Source organism: Dryobates pubescens, chromosome 7 (assembly GCF_014839835.1).
Source record: "Dryobates pubescens isolate bDryPub1 chromosome 7, bDryPub1.pri, whole genome shotgun sequence".
In the NCBI taxonomy this organism is placed as follows: Eukaryota; Metazoa; Chordata; class Aves; order Piciformes; family Picidae; genus Dryobates; species Dryobates pubescens.
Genome location: NC_071618.1, coordinates 29,977,721 through 29,996,865, shown reverse-complemented (window position 1 = coordinate 29,996,865; position 19,145 = coordinate 29,977,721). Strand labels below are relative to the sequence as shown.

The following is a 19,145-nucleotide window of genomic DNA, read 5'->3' as shown; positions in this document are numbered from 1 at the left end:
GAAAACCAAATGTAGAATTGTCTGAAGGTTTATCAGAAAATCTAGTCAGATTTTGGTTATTATTTAAGTGTTGATCTTCCTGTCAAGGTATCTTTCTGATTCCAGAAGGATTTAAATATATTGTAGAACTGAAATGACAAATGAGAAATTAAATTTACTACTGAAAGGTGAGCATACTACTACAAACAGCTGTCTTAAAATAGTAGAAAATAATAAACTAAACATAAAAACGTAATCTTTCAGATTCCTCTGTCTCCTCTACAAAATATGCAATTTATCAAAATATACAAAAGAGGCACAAATACACTAGTTAAAGAAGTTTTTCCTATATCATCCATATTAAATAGGGTTTATTACATCAATTGTGGAATAGTTCTATGTATCTAATAAGTATTTTTTCTGTCAGTTTAAGAATGTAGATTCAGACACTGGTTTATTTTTCTTTTACCTCATCTGTGTTGAAAAATGTGAATAGGAAAAAAAATGACCACAAAATTCTCAGGAAGGAACAAGAACATTCTCATTATTCCTGAAAAAAAAAAAGTATTTTATTTCAGTAATGTACAGGGATGTAAAACTCGACACAAATCAGAAAGTTTTAGATTATTATGCCTCCAGTTTTCTTTTTGATGGGAGGCACTTTAAGGCTAATATTGGAGCTCTGGAACACTGTAAATGCAGATGGACAGAAGGACTGAAGTTTAATAATATTCCCTCTGAAAGATCTTGGCAGTTAAAAAAAAAAATGGCATCAGACCACAACTACCAGGGGTGCATAAAATGCCAGATGTATAATACATTTAACAGTGGCAAAAAGCCTGGAACACAGGAGTTGTGCCAGTTGCCAAGACAGTGGGTAGAAATTACTGGGAACTTAGCTGGCATCTGGGAATCTGAGTATATGAAGGCAGAGGAGAAACAAGAAAAATATGAGGTCTTATAAGACAGAAGAGTAGAAAAAAAGTCTAAAGAAAGAAACATGCTGAAAAAAGAGGAGAAAAATTTCTGCATTTATTACAGCTACCTATTTGAACCCAAGCACATTCACGTATGCTGTAGGGTATCTAGAACACTTTGTTACTGCTTGTTAAGTGGAGTTACTTTCTCACTTATTGCAATTATTGGGTCAATTTAAATATTTAAATGAAGGTTTCTGGCTTGTTTTTAGTATTTGAATGACAGCTTTGGCTTTGCAGTCCTGTGTACTGCACCTTTTCATAAAAATACAATATTCCAGTATTCCAATTTTTTATGAGGGTTTCTAGTGATAGGACAACAGGGAATGGTTTTAAGCTGAGGGAGTCTAGGCATATACTGGGTCTTAGAAAGTTCTTCAGTATGAGGGTGGTGAGACACTGGACCAGGCTGCCCAGGAAAGTTGTGATGCCTCCTCCCTGGGGGTATTCAAGGACAGGTTGGATAAGACCTTGAGCAGCTCAGTCCAGTTGAGAGGTGTCTTGGCACATGGTAGGGAGGTTGGAGTAGGTGATCTCTAAGGTCCCTTCCAATATAAGCCATTCTATGACTCTATGATGCTGTGAATATTATCATGGGAGTTGGAATACAGAATATCCAAGTTTTCTGTAAACAGAGAAATAAAAGCCTCAGCATCCATCTTCACTTATGGCAGAAGGAATTTTGTGAGGTCCAAATGGTCAAGATGACCTTGTCACATTCCTTCACAACTGAAAGTTAATTTGTGGATTCAGAAACACATTGGCTTGTTTTTGGTTTTAATGTTGAGGAACCATAGTCCTACTCTGAATTTAGTACCTTAGTAGAAAAATCAGGGGACAAGCATGGAATAGATCATCCTTAGTTTTCAGCCTTACATAGAGTTCCAATGCAAAGAGACTTATTAACATGTACACTCAGAAGTATTCACTGTATTCTAATCTAAACTCTAGGATTGGATTTTTGTTTTGCATGCACTTTATCGAAGGCTACGGCTAAGATCAAAACATCAATGAAGAAGATCTATTTTAAGCTCTAATTACAATCCAAAATCAAGCATAATTTCATATGTCCTGGCTGCTTTAATACAAGACAATCTTAAGAAAACTTCAGAAATTGCTATGTTGTATTTTTGTATGCCATGCTCAGTGTAGCTGTACAGCATCTTGTTTCAGAAATTTCTATTCTCCTCACATATGAGCAGCAGCACCACAGCAGGGAGAAATGTTTGTCATACTCAAGGCAAATTTGTTATTTGAGTGTTACCTGAACTTTTGAAATCTGTACAAAAATATCCCAAATACCACCTCCTGCAGTCTTTTACATGTGTGGTGTTTAAAGCAAGAGGGAATCAGATAGAAAGGTGACAGCAAACACTGCTCTATAAAATAAGCATACCCAAAATATTTACTTTTGTAGTTTCAATGTCTCATGTTTATGTCCTACCTATGTGCAGGTATCTTGCGATTCCCAGCAATCAGGATAACATCACAGAGCTGCTGTTGCTTCAGGTAACTCTCCATCTTTCTGAAGGTTTGCTCTGCATGGTGAACAGCCTGGTAGAATTCCTCAGAGCTGCAAGAATCCATGTCACAGTGGGGTGGCAAGGGATGGCTGACTCCTGACAGTCTGTAAATTACAAGAGAAATTCCTCAGACATGTAGACTTTTTCACAGGCTTCTAGAATGTAAGTTGTCAGTGCATCCTTCCCAGATCTCATCACTAAAAGTACAAGACAGAAAAGATTTGCATTGGAATGAACAACTAAAGTTGTAAGTAATAGTGAAATGATGGGGTTTTTTAGCATAGACATGGAAGTAACTAGTTCTTCTTCTTTGACAAAGAAATCAAAAATATAGATAGGAACAATAAACAGACATTCAATACATTCATGTTAAGGTTAATAGTATAGCTACATATTCATTATTAAACTACAGTTGGGCTCTATAGTTTTTAGCATTTTAGAGTAAAATTATTTTACAAAATTAAACAAACTTTGTTTTTCTTAAATATTACTATAATACACAAATAAATGAAAAAGCAATTCTGTCTTTCCACAGATTCTAAAAGTGATTAATCTACTCCACTTCTTCAAATTTATATTAATTTTAAGCCACCTCAGAACCAAAGCAAACAAAGAAACCCCCACCAAAAAACAAACAACTATTTATTTTGTAATGAACTAGAAATATTTCTACAATTATAAATTTCATACCTACTTTTTAATCAAAAGGCTTTTTAATATAAAGTGAATTTACAGGAGAAAAAATGAAATATATTTCCCACTATATAATAATATATTCTTAGTTCAGATTTAGTCAGTTCTATGTTTCTGGTTCAGACATCTACTAAAAATACGAAAACGTGTCAGCAAGTCCTAGCCCTTCTGGAAACGAATGCTTGTATTTCCAAATAATTCACAGCACAGAAGATTTCCTCTTCTTTTACAAATAAGTAATGAGATGGTTTTAAATGAAAACCAGAAGATTTTATATATCTTGTGGTGCTAAAAATGAAGGACTCCATAGATGAAGCTGAATACTTTTTTCACTTCAACTAGATATATACAAAACAGCTTACATAATCAATAGAAGGGCAATAGAGGACATATTTTAGTCCAGCATATCAAACAATATTATTAATTCATTCAAACCAATCTCATTTGATACACACTACTGAAAAATAAATATTATGAAGTGCATAAGAAATGTTGATCATTTACAGTAGTAATGTAACTATTTCATTACACAAGGATTGAATTCAGCAGGTACTAAATTATAATGGTATCAATAAACCTGTAAGATAATGCAATCTGCACTCTGAGTGCTGGAAAGTATTGAAATGTGCATAAGGAGTACAACTTAAAAATCAGATATTAAAATGAAATACAGTTATCTTAAAAAAAAAACACCCAAACTAAACAAACCAAAACCAACCACTTTTGTATTGCTATTGACTCCTGGTTGACTTGACATATACTAGTGAGTTACTTTTGAGTTGTTTTTTGTCCAAAAGTTTTTCACATACAGTAATTTTACAAGAGTCCACAGCTTTATGAGGAAAGGTCTACCCTTCTGTCATAGTAACTGCAAGGCGTCACAGCATTCCTTTAAAGTAGCGGGAAGTCAGCATAATTGAAGATGGCCTGCTGATATGTCACTGCAAAACCAACTCAGTTACCTTTGTATCTCACCCTGCTCTCTATTCTGCACCATATCCAGGTTCTAACTTAATAGAATGAGGGTTGTTTTTTTTCATTATTACCCATAGTAACTTCACTTTCACAGCATTAAATTGGATCCTGAGAAATCATCAGCTGGTTAAAATTAATCAGTATAGCCATTTATATGCTGGTAAGGTTCCAACAAGTGGGAGTCTGCCTAAAGGAAACCAACTGTCAAAACGTTATTAACCATGATTCCTCAACAGTAACAGTTATGAAGTGATGATCTAAAAAGGAACATTTCCTTAATTCTGCTACACTCCACCTTGTTGTATCGTCAAGTCATGTTGTGCATCTTTTATAAACTCATCCTAAAGAGCAAAGCATATGTGTTCATTCTGCGAGTGTACCTCTGTATGTGTACTTATCCAAATGTAAACTAATAAGCATGGATAGTGGGTAGACACTTCAGCTTTTTTCTTTCCTTTTTTCCCCTCATTTTGATTGCAGTCCTGTCCAGACTTCTTTAGTTTTGTTGCTGAAGAATTAGAATGACAAGTAATTTACAAGAAATGAATCAGTGCCCAATAAACAAGGTTGCTAGGGTTAAACAGACACATTTCTTTCTTTCCTCTGGGGAACCTGAAAGTGACAACAACTGCACTTCTGAGAAATGAAAATAATAGGAAAGAACACATTTGAATAGGTGCATAATGTTTGTTAATTCAGAACTTTAGTCTAAGTCAGCTTGTGTTTCAACAGAGTACTAATTCTGTCTCTCCCTGGCTATTTAAAACATGCTGTCCTTTTCAGGTCAGAAAGAAAAGAGAGAAGTATCCTGACTGAATTTATGGTAGTCCTATCAAGTTAGATTGGGCTACAATGTCTAATTTGTTCTTGAATTGCTAGACAATGCCACAAATTTTGCCATCTTTCCTGCTTGCCATTTATAAACAACACTTTCCACGCTCAAACTCACATCTATCACTTAGCAAGTCATTACGTGACTACTCAAAAGCAAGCCCCAAAGGCACAGTACATTCTAAATTATCCTGAAAACTAGCAAGCAATAAGCTCAGAAGACAATAAGTGATTTTTTTTATTTATTTCCTAAGAAAGACCAGATAAAATGTCTGCTTAGCCTATTCAGGAGCCACCTCTTTTCCATTACAAGTGCTCTGTCTGCATAACCAATGCTTTACATTCAGTCAGCAGCTTGTTCAAGTGGGAATGAGTTCAAGAGCTTCATCCAGCAAACACGAGTTATTTTCTTGCAGCTCATAAAAGGCATATTTAGGCACTTGTGACCAATTAGTGACATGAAAATAACATTTTCTCTTTGCACATATTGGTTTTAGAGAAGACAAACTGAACCACACATGCAGAGATGCTTGTTGATTCTGTTCTGAAGGAACTCCAGCACAAATGTGCCTGAATACTCCCTGAATCTTTCAAAATCCTTTTTACCATGGGTACCTCATAATCCTGTAATCAGTGAACAGCACAGACTGCAGATGGGCTTTTCCCATAATCCTTCTCAGTTGGCAAGTGTAAAGCCTGAATTTAGTGTGGGAATTTCAAACATTCAGGGGTTACCCTGACTAAAATTATTTGTATTTTTTTTAACAACGTAGTTGAAAGAACAGAAATAAGGAAATCAAACCGTTCACAACATTACAGGAATGATACTTAAGAGTGATACCACAGGATGAGAAAACTAAAAAAGCTCACAAAAGTTATCAGCATTACAAATAAGCAATAATCTTTTTTTTCTTCTTCTTATGAAATGGCAAAGCAGAGTACATACTGCATAATTTCTAAAAGTTTAAAAAAGGAAAAACCCATGAGATTAATTTTCAGCGTTAAGAACACCATGCTGTTGTCAAAAGAGAAATGTTTTAAGAAGAGCCCAAAGGTGTTGATGAGAAAATTCAGCCTTTGAGCCTTTACAGATCTTAAAACAGTGTAAATAGAAATAAAAGCCAGAGTCTGTGGATCTGCAACACCTGATTCCACAGTGGCGCTCTTTTCCTAGAAAAAACATTTTTATTTGAACAAAGGTGCTGTTCTCTAATCACCTTTTACCTGTTCCTAACTTCTTGGAAAAATAAACAGGTAAAAAAGCTGTAAAATCCCAGTGAAGTATAGATAATTATGTATATATCTCACTTACTATCCCCTGTATGCTGTACATAATTCACTTGTACAAACAGTAAGACCATACTACTCAGTCTTGATTTTTGCACACTACTTTACACATGAATAAACTATAACATAAACATGTCCAGAGAAAGCCCCATGAGGAGAGGCTGAGGGAGCTGGGATTGTTTAGCCTGGAGAAGACAAGGCTCAGGGGAGACCTTATTGCTGTCTGCAACTACCTGAAGGGTGGTTGTGGCCAGGAGGGGGTTGGTCTCTTCCCCCATGCAACCAGCACCAGAACAAGAGGATGCACTCTCAAGCTGCGCCAGGGGAAGTTTAGGCTCGAGGTGAGGAGAAAGTTTTTCATTGAGACAGTTGTTAGCCATTGGAATGGGCTGCCTAGGGAGGTGGTGGAGTCACTGTCCCTGGAGGTATTCAAGAGGGGATTGGACGTGGCACTTGGTGCCACAGTCTAGTAGTCATGAGGTCTTGGGTGACAGGTTGGACTTGGTGATCTTTGAGGTCTTTTCCAACCTTGTTGATTCTATGATTCTATGATTCTATGAATAGAGAAATAAGAACCATTAGCTTAAAATAATGCTGGCAGGACATTAAAGAGAAATTGCAGGGAAAAAAGGGGTTCACCTACCTCTAGCTTTCCTCTCAGGGACTGGGAAAGTAATCAGTAAAACTGGCACTCTTGAGCTACAAAAGTTTGAAAACTGCAACAGCAAATATCAGTAGCTAAAATCACATCATAAGTAAGTTTCAAAACAAAGAAAAAGCAGTACTTTGAAATAGAAGGAGAGAACTCACATGACTTCAAACAATACTGCATTTCTCTGAGTTAATAGAGGTTTAGATACAGAAGTGTTTCCATTCTGGAAATAATATTCATAACAGTGCAGAAAACAGAATTGTACCACAGTATGAAGCAAAGTACTTTGTATAGTACTTAGATATTTTAAGTACTGAAATGGAATATATTTCTTCTGCATTTGAATGAAATCCTGACATCAAATTAGCAACTATTTGATCAGCAAATGTCATATCATTTCATTACTACTGAAAAAAACAAGTCCTGCTATAGTCAACTTTTTTTTCCCCACTTTTTACTTATTCAGGATTGATCATGCAAACTTATCCAAAACCAATTCAACATAATTTAGTGTATATTACTGGGTACATATCTGAAATACAGAGCGAAGTACAAAATATGTCCAGTTCTTCAGTAAAGAAAAAATTGTTTTGCCATTTTTAACTTGCAAAAGCATATAAGAAATATTCCTTATGTAAAAGTAAATTAAAAGTCTTCACACTATTTTTTTCTTTAAAATTTGCTTATTGAGTGTGTGGAAATTAATAGTGTGGGGAACTACACTTATCAATTTAAGATGGGCTGTGAAAAGTCATGGCTTTCATTAGTGACCACTTGCAAAAATGCAAGAGAGAGACTTTATAGATTTTAAACCATATTCTTATAGCACTATCATGACTGAAGTTTTGTTTGTGATCAAAGGGCATGCTTTTCACTCTGCCACCAGCAATTATCTAAGCAAATAAAGGCTCTGCCCAGAATTTCAGCAGTTTGTTACCAATTTCTTTCATAAAAGGCAAAGTTAGGTAGAAGATCCAGATAAAAAAATAATTGGAATATCAAATAGGACCTTTTAGTTACACCAGTTCAGCTGAGATGCATTATTGCTTTATCAAATATACTTTTTCTCTGTTTAAAAAACTGTATACAATTACACACTCCAGTGCACATTATAAACTCATTGATCCATAGATAAATTGCATAATGTATAATTTCCTAAAGGCAATTTATGGATCAAACATCTTGTAATGTAATTCATTCTTAGCCCACCATAAAGCAAAATTCAGTTATTAAGGTATCTGTTTATCTAGCAAAAATATGCATGATTCCTCTGTTCTGTGTATCTGTGCATCTTAAAAATATCACAAGCTATGAGAAACAAAATATTAGCTACCAGTTTCTAGAACCACAGAATAATTTTGGTTAGAAACAACCTCTCAGATCATCAAGTACAACTGTTGACCTAACACCACCATGGCAATCAAACCATGTCCTGAAGTGCCATGTCTATGCTTTTTTCCAACAATTTCAGGGACAACGAATGTACCGCCTCCCTGGGCAGCCTGTTTCAATACCTGACCACTCCTTCCAATAAATAAAATTTTCCTAATATCCAGTCTAAACTGCCTCTGGTACAACCTGAGGCCGTTTCCTCTCATTTTATCACTTGATACTAGGGAGAAGAGACGGACTCCCAACTCACTGCAACATCCTTTCATGCAGCTGTAGAGAGCAGTGAGGTCTCACATGCTCCTCTTCAGACTAAACAATCCCATCTCCCTCAGTTGCTCCTCGTAAGCCCTGTGCTCTAGGCCCTTCACCAACTTTGTTGCCCTTCTCTGGACATGCTCCAGAAACTCAACATCTTCCCTGTAGTGAACACAGTATTCAAGGTGCCGAGTACAGGGGCATGATCACTTCTCTACTCCTGCCATAGTAGTCCTATATAGGCCATGATGCTGTTGGCCTTCTCAGTCACCTGAAAACAATGTTGCCTCATACTGAAATAGCTGTCAACCAGTAGCCCTAGGTCCCTTTCTGCCAGGCAGTTTTCCAGCCACTTTGTCCCAAAGTTATAACATTACATAAGGTTGTTGTGACCCAAAAATTGTGCTATATCAGACAATTTTTTTGAGCAGCCCTTCAAAAATACAAAAAGGACAATACAGAGGGACCATGATGCTATACTAGACTGCTTCAATAGAGGAGAAATATGTTTCTTATTTAGTAATTGACAGAAATAAACCAAGAATTAGGGATATAGAGAGTTTGTTCACACTGTGATTTTTCTAGATTACTAATAAAATATGCAAAGCAAGCCTTTTGTTTTGGTTCAGTTCAAGACACTCTCAGATGCAACTTTTCTTATCTATGACCCTTCAACGAGTGATTATTTAAACTAAGCTACAAGCATAGACTTCTCTGTTGTCAGTGGAGAGGAACCAACATACAGAAGGATTCCATAGATTTGTGAAAGACTTGGGTTTTAGTTTGCAGTCCTTTATAAATTTATTTTTGTCTTTTTTGGTAAAAATACAAGGTTAAAGACTATTTCAATTAATAAAAAATAGTGGGAAATACCATGATTTTTGAAAGAAACTACTTGCTGAATTCAGTTAATGACAAATGCTTTATCTTGCCTTCAGTCTTCCACCATTTTTTCCAGATTTTATTAGTTACATCCTGTGTCCTATACCCTAAGAAGAACTTAAAATTGTTGGGAAGTTTGGGTTTTTAAGTACTTTGTTTGACTGATCTTTTATCTCTTCTCACTTTCTCACCACTTATCAAATACAGTCTTCTAAAAAAATTACTTCAGACTTTTCCTCTCTCTTTTCCTCTTTCTCCACTGTCTAGTCTTAAAAATTACTTAAGTTTTTGCTTATAGATTTATGTCACATTTTCATGAAGATCTAATACATAAAAATATTCTGATAGAGAAGTTCTCTAATGAAAAATTACAGGTCTGTGCTACTGATGTTTACTTTCCAGTGTACCTATTCTGAACAGCAAAATGCAAGGTAACCCAAATGGAAATGGTGCCACTACTAAGAGAATAAACGCCTTCCAGTCAAAAATTTGTTAGCAACTGTTTTGCTCAAGTTATGCAAAATTCTCGAGCAACCATACTTTTAGTAAACAGCAAGTTTCCACCATTTAGGTGGTTTTTTGGTTTGTTTGTTTTTACTTTGGTCTTTTAAGTTTGGGGGTTGGGTTTGTTTTCATTTAATATAAGAATGTCAGATATCATTTCAGTGTCTCTACAGACACCTAATGTGTAAAGGCAATGACTAGTTCATATATTCTTTCAGATGGTAATTTAAAATGTATGTATCTTCAAATCCTCTCAACAAATCACAATTTCATCTTTAAGAATTGTAATTTTAATGTTAAAAATATTGTAAATATGAATATTTGTATGTGACCTTGAAATAAAACCACTTTCAGTAATGTCCACATAGAGATGTAATGTCAGTTAGAAAGTTAATGATTTAGCTTCAAATGAGATACGATTGAATAACAAACAAATAAACAAAAAGAAAAATGTAGTATTAAAACCACTGAAAGAAAACAATCGTGCCATTACAGTGAAAATTTCTATGACAACACATGTAAAAATTATCAAATCACTCATTTAAGCGTAGCCTGGACAGTCTGATTCCTTGGTATACTGCAAGCAGCCTGACTGGGACAGGGTAAAAGTATAGCAAGAAAATCATGGTGGCCTGAGAGCCTTTCCAAAGGCAAAAGTGAGGAAAAAACCATGCACTCTCCACCATACCACAATAAAACATGCTGCACTGCTTTTATTTTCCCTGGAAAATCCCAAATCTCCAGTTCTCAACAAGCAAATAACGGATAATAGAAGATAAAACTTTTTTTCCTGACAGCTCGCACAATCTAATACATTGAGTATTTTGTCTGCTTCATAGAACCTGTATCAGTCAAAGACCTCCTACTGTTTCTTCTCATCATGTCAAAATACTACAATTTATTGCAGTGTATCACAGTGGAAAATTCTTTCATACCTAAAATCAGTATCATTATACTTTCCAAAACTCATTTCAACATAAATCTGATCCTTTTATAAACCCTATTTGAAGTTCTCATGACTCCCTAAAATCCAAGGAAAACTTTTAAGGTTCATCATCCCAGTCACATGAGGTGCTTGATAGTGATTGTATTAATTATACTGCTGCAAAGCACTGTCACAATTTATCAGCCTTCATACTCTGACAAATTTAACACTTCCCCCTGCTTCTTTGGACCTATTTTGCCTCTAAACAGCCTGGCTAACAAAGCATTTTTTCATACTGTATACTGCTGCCTTAATTTATTTACTGTATCTTAAAGGATACAGGAAACAGTTTACAAGTAGGAAGCCCTGCAACCAAATACTAGGTGCATATAAATCTAGGTAATGAATCAGCCTCCTGAAAGAAAGCAAGCCATTCTTCTTGGAAACACAAACCAGGAAAGATGTCACAGGAGACCTCAATTTTTAAATACATATGCCATTGGAGAACAACGGAGAAGCACAACAAACTTTCTTTAAATTACTATCACTAGTTTTCTATTTCTAGCTCAAGACTCAAGGGAGCCTCCTTCATTAAAGTACGACCCAGTTGCTCTGCTTTCCTTCCCTCTCTCATTTTACTATCAGAGTTGACACAATTTCTACAGCAAGAAATCAGGCAAGCCTCAGAACAGGAGTAAGGTTACTGCTTCTTCAGACAGTCATATTTTCTTCCCACCTCATGAATCCCATCAAAATAACTGTCTTCCATTCACCATGCATTTTCACTCAATGAAGATTTTTTCTCCAAGTATGATTAATAAATAACAGTACAAATTAAATGCCTCATGTCTGTGGCACTGCTTGTTTCCCATTATTAATAAATAAATAAAAATACTGATTTATGGTCTTTCAATCCTCTTATGGCAGATAAATACATAAAACAGGAAAGCATCCTGCACTCATCACAGACATCAAGGAATTGTAATGCATTCACAGAACATTCACACTTTAATTATCCAGTTGGCAATGCAATGAGGAAACACCCACTCCATTATGAAGACAGATTCTCTTTGTAAAACTTTTTTAATACTCTAGTTAAATATTTTTCCAGTATATATGATTCCACTTTTCTACCAAACACCAGCTGAATGGAAAAGATTTATAACTCAGAAATTCAAAACTCCAGTGTCAACCTAATCCCTACCTTCCCTTCAGAAGGGAAGGTCCTCCGTTTCTAAAATGCAACAACAAAATTATATATAATGACATAATGTAACTTTCTGCAGTTTATTTTTATTCTTTTGTTTCATAATAATAATGTATGTCAACTCCTTTAAAACAGATTCTCTGCTTTCTTGGATCCTATCCTTTAATTAATGTAGGCAAGTAACAAGTTTGTGAGGTAGCCGTTCATGGCAGACAAAGCCACTAGTAAGATTTAAGTTGGATGACAAAGAAGTTTGTATCTCATGTGTCATTTTCAGTGGGAATTATTAGCTGGGAAGTCTAAGACAAGGGTAAAGACTGTTGTAAGGGAGGCTAATGTTACTGGCCTGAGTAGTTAAATGTGACAGGTTGGAGATGTACCTTCCTGTTCCACAGATGTGAAGTGCTCATGATGACCACTCATTCTTTTGGCTGAGAAGCAGTAACAAGTAGACAGTAGGCAGAAGACTAAAAAGCAGGTGAGATAGTAGAAATGTGAAAGTGGCAATTTCTTTTCCTTTTTTAATAGCTCAAGAAACTTACAGCAATGTATTGTCTCTCACCATGCATCAGCTGAGCAGCTGTAGCAAAAACATGGACTGCACACGCTTGCAAAGCACAGACTTCCACAGTTTCCTTGATGTCCATCTGTTATGATGGTTTCCTCCAGATGATGGCGGCACCATCCCTGGAAGTGTTCAAGAGGGGATTGGACATGGCACTTGGTGCCATGGTTTAGTAGTCATGAGGTCTTGGGTGACAGGTTGGACTTGATGATCTTTGAGGTCTTTTCCAACCTTATTGACTCTATGATTGTATGATGATCTACGCTGAGCCTTTTTTAATTACTTAAGTGGTCAAACATAATATATCAAAACACTTCTCTTAGATAATTAAAATAATTTCCTTGTTCTCCAGTGCTATCTTTTACCAGGTGACACACACAAGCATATTCTTACTTTATAACTCAGCTGTAAAAAACAGACTGAGTTTGAGCCTGAGGATAAGAATGAATGGATATTGTTATGCAGAGCTTGTCTTAGTACCCTTTGTAGAGGGGGGAAAAAGTGAACAACTGGAAAGACAATCCTTCCAGGTCTACAAAGACACTCAGGTCATGCACCTGGCACCAGATGTGCTTCTCACAAATGAAAATAAGCTTCTGGTGATGCTGGTTACAATCTGAAGTATGTAGTTTTAGGAACTGATATTTTGACAGATAATAAAAACTATTTCACAGATAAAAAATATCAGTACCAAAATTAACAGGGACAAGCTAATTTTGATTCATTTAATAAATATGAAATTCTGTTGACATTTTCAGAATAATTCTTATAACATAATTTTTATTAATTTATTTTTTTAATTATTATTATTGTTTAATTTTACTTAGATATAAGTTTCACTAAGGAAAGACTCACATTCACCAAGTGTGACTTTAAGTCAAGTAAGTGAATAGAGAGAATACAAAAGAATATCACAGTAAAAGGCTAAAAATTAAGACACTGATCACATGGCTTTAACAATATTTTCTGACCACACAGAATAACCTTCACTGACAGTTTTATTATTTCAAATTACAAAAATATTATGATTAATGCAACTGTATTGTACTGACTTGGTTTTTTTCTGATTTCTGTCATTAACAGCTTACTTTCTGATACTATACAGATACATGACAAAAACACAGAACAATGGAACTCTGAAGTCACTTTAATAAGCAGAGTAATTAAAGTGGAAGGATTCAGATTTAAGTATAACAAGGAGTTGACATCAGATAGTATTTTAATTAAGAAGTGATGCACATAAAATAACTCATCACCGCCCATTATTTGTGCACATACATTCTTACAAATATAGACACTAAAAACTGCACATTCAGAAACTTCTGAAGCACACCACACAGGAGGATCCTCCAGTACACCAGGGAGGGCAAGCTTCCGTATCTTTCACATGGCTCTGCCTATAAAGCCATTAGCTGCTGCTATCAGTAATGCACAATTCTCTAACAACTGCCAGCTTATAAACTTCACGGAAATAGTGTCAGTGTCGCTGACATAGCAGTCCTCTTCCTCCTTAGTCCCATAACCACTCTAGAAATAATGGAACTTCAGATTATAAAAGAACAGTGCTGGATTTACTACTGGGATGGTTAAGAGAAATGAGAAGGAGAAAAATGCATAGATGTGGATGGGGGTGGGGGAAGAGGGAGCAGAGAGGAAGAGCATCGACACAGGGCACACTTCACGTTAAGTGACAGGAGAAAGCTTTTCCACCCAGTCACAGCTGATCCCTTTACAGCTGCTTTCACTTCTTTTCCATACAACAGTGCTGAATGAATTGTTCTGTATTATGCCTAAGACAGGTGCTAGTGTCATGTGTTAACTATATTTATTTTCATGACCCATGACCATATCTATACAGATAAACTAGTAAATTAACTAAATAAATGAGTTACTCATTCAGGGTGTGAGCACAAGTATATACAAGGATGCAGAGCTTTCTTTTTTATTAAGAGACATTTTCTTCCAGCATTTAATGTATGACATAGTAACTTTTATGTAAAGAGAAATCATATATGCAAATGATAGTAACAACATACAAAAAATAGTATTTTATTATTGTTGTATTTAGCATACATTTCAATTAAGTTTCACACCTATTTCGGACCTATCAAATGTCATATATCTTTTGTAGATGCACATCAATTTTGTGGTCCTGACATGCCTGCAAACCAGTGGGAAAGATACATCTGAAATAAAGCAATAAACTGCAGAGCATTTTGCCGCCCTGTTTTGAAGTGTCAATACATTTTTGGCTAATCTTGAAAACAGCAATTATGATTGACAGTTTGGTGAGTCCTGTCTAAGATGAATTTGACAGTTTCAGCTTCTATGCTACGCAATCACTGCAACCCCAGGAACTCACCTGACAAGCAATTAAGGACTATGTATTCCATAGTAGCTAACTCTCATGAGCCCTGTGCATACCCAAGATACGTTATTCATAGTATGTTCGGTATGAAAAAGCTACAATGACTTTTCCATGCACAGGCACGGTAGCAGACAAGCCTAGCCATTAATGTACGTCTAACAAGGTATTTGTACAATTGTTACCTATAGATGATGCAATCAGGCAATAAGAGTGATATGCTAGACTGCTGGATTGAAAAGGTAGGTAAACACACATCCAAATCAAATACTGCCTGAATTTGTAAACTTAAGGTATGAAATCTCCCGTCAAAGAAGCATATTATGTAGAGTTAGAGAGAGCTACAGGGCTCCTTATAGCATAATTAGTGCTTACCTTATAGAACACACAAAAAAGCATTAATTCTTCCATGTTATTGTCTATTTATTTTTTTTAACATACTTTATCCAAACTGTGACAGAAGTTAAAAGAAAAACCTGGAATTCAGGTATTTTAATGTTTTGGTTTGTTTCACTAAGCCTTCAGCTTAATTATTCTTGAGAGATGCATTAGCTGAGACACTTTCATTTTCCTCCACATACCAGTCTGTATACCTCAAAGCAGGTATGAGAAGAGGAATTGTGCTGAAAATATGAGTGCTCTAACCACAGAGCTAACTGCCAAAATACAAAGAGAAGCCATGCCTTTGTAATCAGGCATTTTGCACAGGGTGTATCCAAATGTATTAAAACAGACATGAAAGTTTAACTTCTTTAAAGAGAGACAGCCATGAGACACACTTGCCTGTGACTCCCATGAAGATGGAGGTAATTCCAGAAGGATACAAAAAAAGGCAAGATTTAGAAAAAAGCCATTTATGAGGAGAACCTAGGTAACTTCTTAATTCTAGGTAGCCAGTATTTAGGCATTCTAGTACCTAACACTGAAGAAACAAAGCCTTCTTTGGAAGCTGAGGTCCAGGGATGACAACAGAAACTTCTAAATTTCTGAACATGCAAATCATATATGTTGACATTCAAATTAATGCAACTCTGGTGTACATGAACAGGGGTCTTAAGCAGCACCTGCTTATGGGTATGACTTTTTTCCTTAGGGTATCACATCACAGCAAATTATACTGAGGCCACTCTCATTCTTTTCTTTCATACTTCTTACTTAGAATACAAGAGACAAACCTTAGGTCATAGAGAATAATTTTGATAGTAATTTTTGATGACTGTGGACATTAAAAAATATTGCACAAATTCCCTTATTGTCTCAAATCAGCTTTAAAGAATGTCAGCAATGATTACTCAGCTATATCATACCTTTACTCCATGTAGAACATTCACCAACTTATAACAAATCAAAAAATTCCCTATTTGTATAGCCAAATATGTAATCCATTAATTTTTCAGATCTACAAAACTGTAACAATGGACATCCAGCTAGCTTCACTGAAACTCACACCACTTCAAAATTAAGAATTAATGACTAGAAAGAGACCTATTTTAGCCCCAGACTTTTTATAAACCACACTAATCTATACTGTCATTGTTTGCATCTCAGAAAGTGCCTGCCTACTCAAGTCTAAAGTCTACTTGATGTTTTTCTTAAATGTGCTTGCTTTTGCTTTCTGAATGTGCGCTTTCAAATGCCAAGCTAATTTCAGAGCATATGGACTAATTTGCAGAGCCTTCTATTCCCTGATTATCTGAATCAAACCCAATCTATACAGAATAGTGTAGCTGTGAATTATATTATTACTCAAATTGTAGTCCAGATCTGTGATTTGGCAGACCTTTTTTCTTTTTTTTTTTTTAACTTTGTGTTAAAAATAAAATTCAAGTTCAACTGTAGTTGAAAATGCAAAAATTTAAAGTTAATATCAGGCATTTTAAATGTATTTTAAAATTACATTTTCAAGAACCTCTGTAACCTTTATAAAGATATCAAATACTATAAAGATATGATTATCAAAGTCAAATTCTGAGTAACTTATCAAACTCTTCAGATTGTTCAGGACTCAATTATATAGTTTTGTCATTGCTTACTCACTCAACATAATTAATATGATATCCATCAGAATCTGTAAAAATACAATTTAAAATGACCACTAATTGCAGAATATATATTTAATTACTTCATTAGTTATACAACCTATTTAAAGAAAAAGACCTGAAAATGTGAAATAATGTCTTACAGAATTGCTAGTCATGAATGTTGTTCTCATCACAATACCACATACTGAAATTTATCACATGAATTATACTCTATTTCAATAATGTCATTTTAAAAGTGTATTTGAATTCTTTAACATATTAGGATTTCTTGGTCAATCTAATATCGCTTGGAATGGTATAAATAGATATAAAATAAATGGAAATGTACTTCTAATCAAGATACTTTAAAAATATCTGCAACATTGCCTACCTCTACACCACAGATTTGGAAGATTTTAATTGATCTCTTTGCCATTTTTTGGATAAAATGCAAATAAAATAGCAAATGACTGAGTGCATGAAAAGAAAATATAACAAACAATCTAAACCAACAAAAACCAGAAACAAGCAAACAAACCAAAATCAAACAAACAACCTAGATTATAGTCACAGAATCATAGACTGGTATGTGTTGGAAAGGACCTCTGGTGATTATCTAGGCCAGCCCTGCTGCCAGAGCAGGTATGCCTAGATCAGGCTAGAATCATAGAATTGTCAGGGTTGGAAGGGACCTCAAGGATCATCTAGTTCCAATGCCCCTGCCATGGGCAGGGACACCTCACACTAGATCAGGTTGCTCAGAGCCACATCCAGCCTGGCCTTAAAAACCTCCAGGGATGGGGCTTCTATAACCTCCCTGGGCAACCTGTTGCACAGGAACATGCCCAGGTGGATGTTGAAAGTCTCCAATGAAGGAGACTCCACAATCTCTCTGAGCAGCCTGCTCCAGTGCTACAGCAACTGCCACGGAAAGAATTTTCTCCTCAAGTTCCAGTGAAACCTCCTGTGTTCTAGTATGTACCCACTGCCCCTTGCCCTATCACTGGCCACCACTGAAAAGAGTCCAGCCCCATCCTCATGACCTCCACCCTTTAGATATTTATACACATTTATAAGATCACCTCCCAGCCTTCTCTTTTCCAGGCTAAAGAACTCCAGGTCTCTCAGCCTTTCCTCACTGGACTCTCTAGTAGTTCCCTGTCTCTCTTGAACTGGGGAGACCAGAACTGGACACAATACTCCAAGTGCAGCATTACCAGGGCAGAGTAGAGGAGGAAGAAACCCTCCCTTGACCTGCTGGCCATACTCTTCTTAATACACCCCAGAATACCATCAGTCGTCTTGGCCACCAGGGCACATTTGTGGCTCATGGTTAACTCCCAGGTCTTTCTCTGCAGACCTGCTTTCTAGCAGGTCAAGCCCTAACTTGTCCTGATGCTTGGGGTTATTCTTCCCCAGATGCAGGATTCTTACACTTGCCCTTGTTGAACTTCACGAGGTTCACCTTTGCCCAACTCTCCAGCATGTCCAAGTCTCACTGAATCACAGCACAACCTTCTGGTGGGTGTTAATCACTCCTCCTTCCTGAGAGTAGACACTGTTCCTTCATCCAGGTCATTGATGACTATGTCAAAAAAAGAATGGACGCTAATTTATTTTATAAATTACAGAATAATTTAAACATTATATGAATTAAATGGAAAAGAACATTATATGTTAAAGCTTATTTAAAGTAATTTTACTTAGATAAGTGACAGTCAAGGAATATATTAGTGTTGCTACTCCACATGAATCAGAAAGCATAGAAGAATGTACTGCAAAGAGTGTGTCTTCTATGCCTCATACTTTAAGGAAGCTATTTTCAACTTCCTTCTGGGCTTAAACAGCCAAAACTCAGGAAGAATGTAAAAATATTGCTACTACAGTCTTTCAGATGCATAATCAGAATTATTTTTTCCCCAGCATTATGTAAGTTATGCTTTATACTAGTTTCAACTGTGTTTTCTTGCACACCTTCACAGTTCTCAAAGTGGTGATGAATAATGGTTGTTCTACATACAAAAGATGCACAAAACTATATAAAAATTACTTTTTCAACAAATCAAACATGGTAATCTATAGAATAGCAATACTTAGGCTCAACTGAGTTTT

General features: G+C 35.8%; 1 protein-coding gene across 1 annotated transcript in view; it reads right to left on the bottom strand.

Moving 5' to 3' along the window:
- The window catches only part of KLHL1 (kelch like family member 1), a 210,684-nt gene that overhangs the window by 150,418 nt on the left and 41,121 nt on the right, over positions 1–19,145 (bottom strand). The window contains exon 2 of the mRNA XM_054163103.1: positions 2,401–2,583. Coding sequence (XP_054019078.1) covers positions 2,401–2,583 — 183 coding nt within the window. The remainder of the gene's footprint in view (positions 1–2,400; positions 2,584–19,145) is intronic.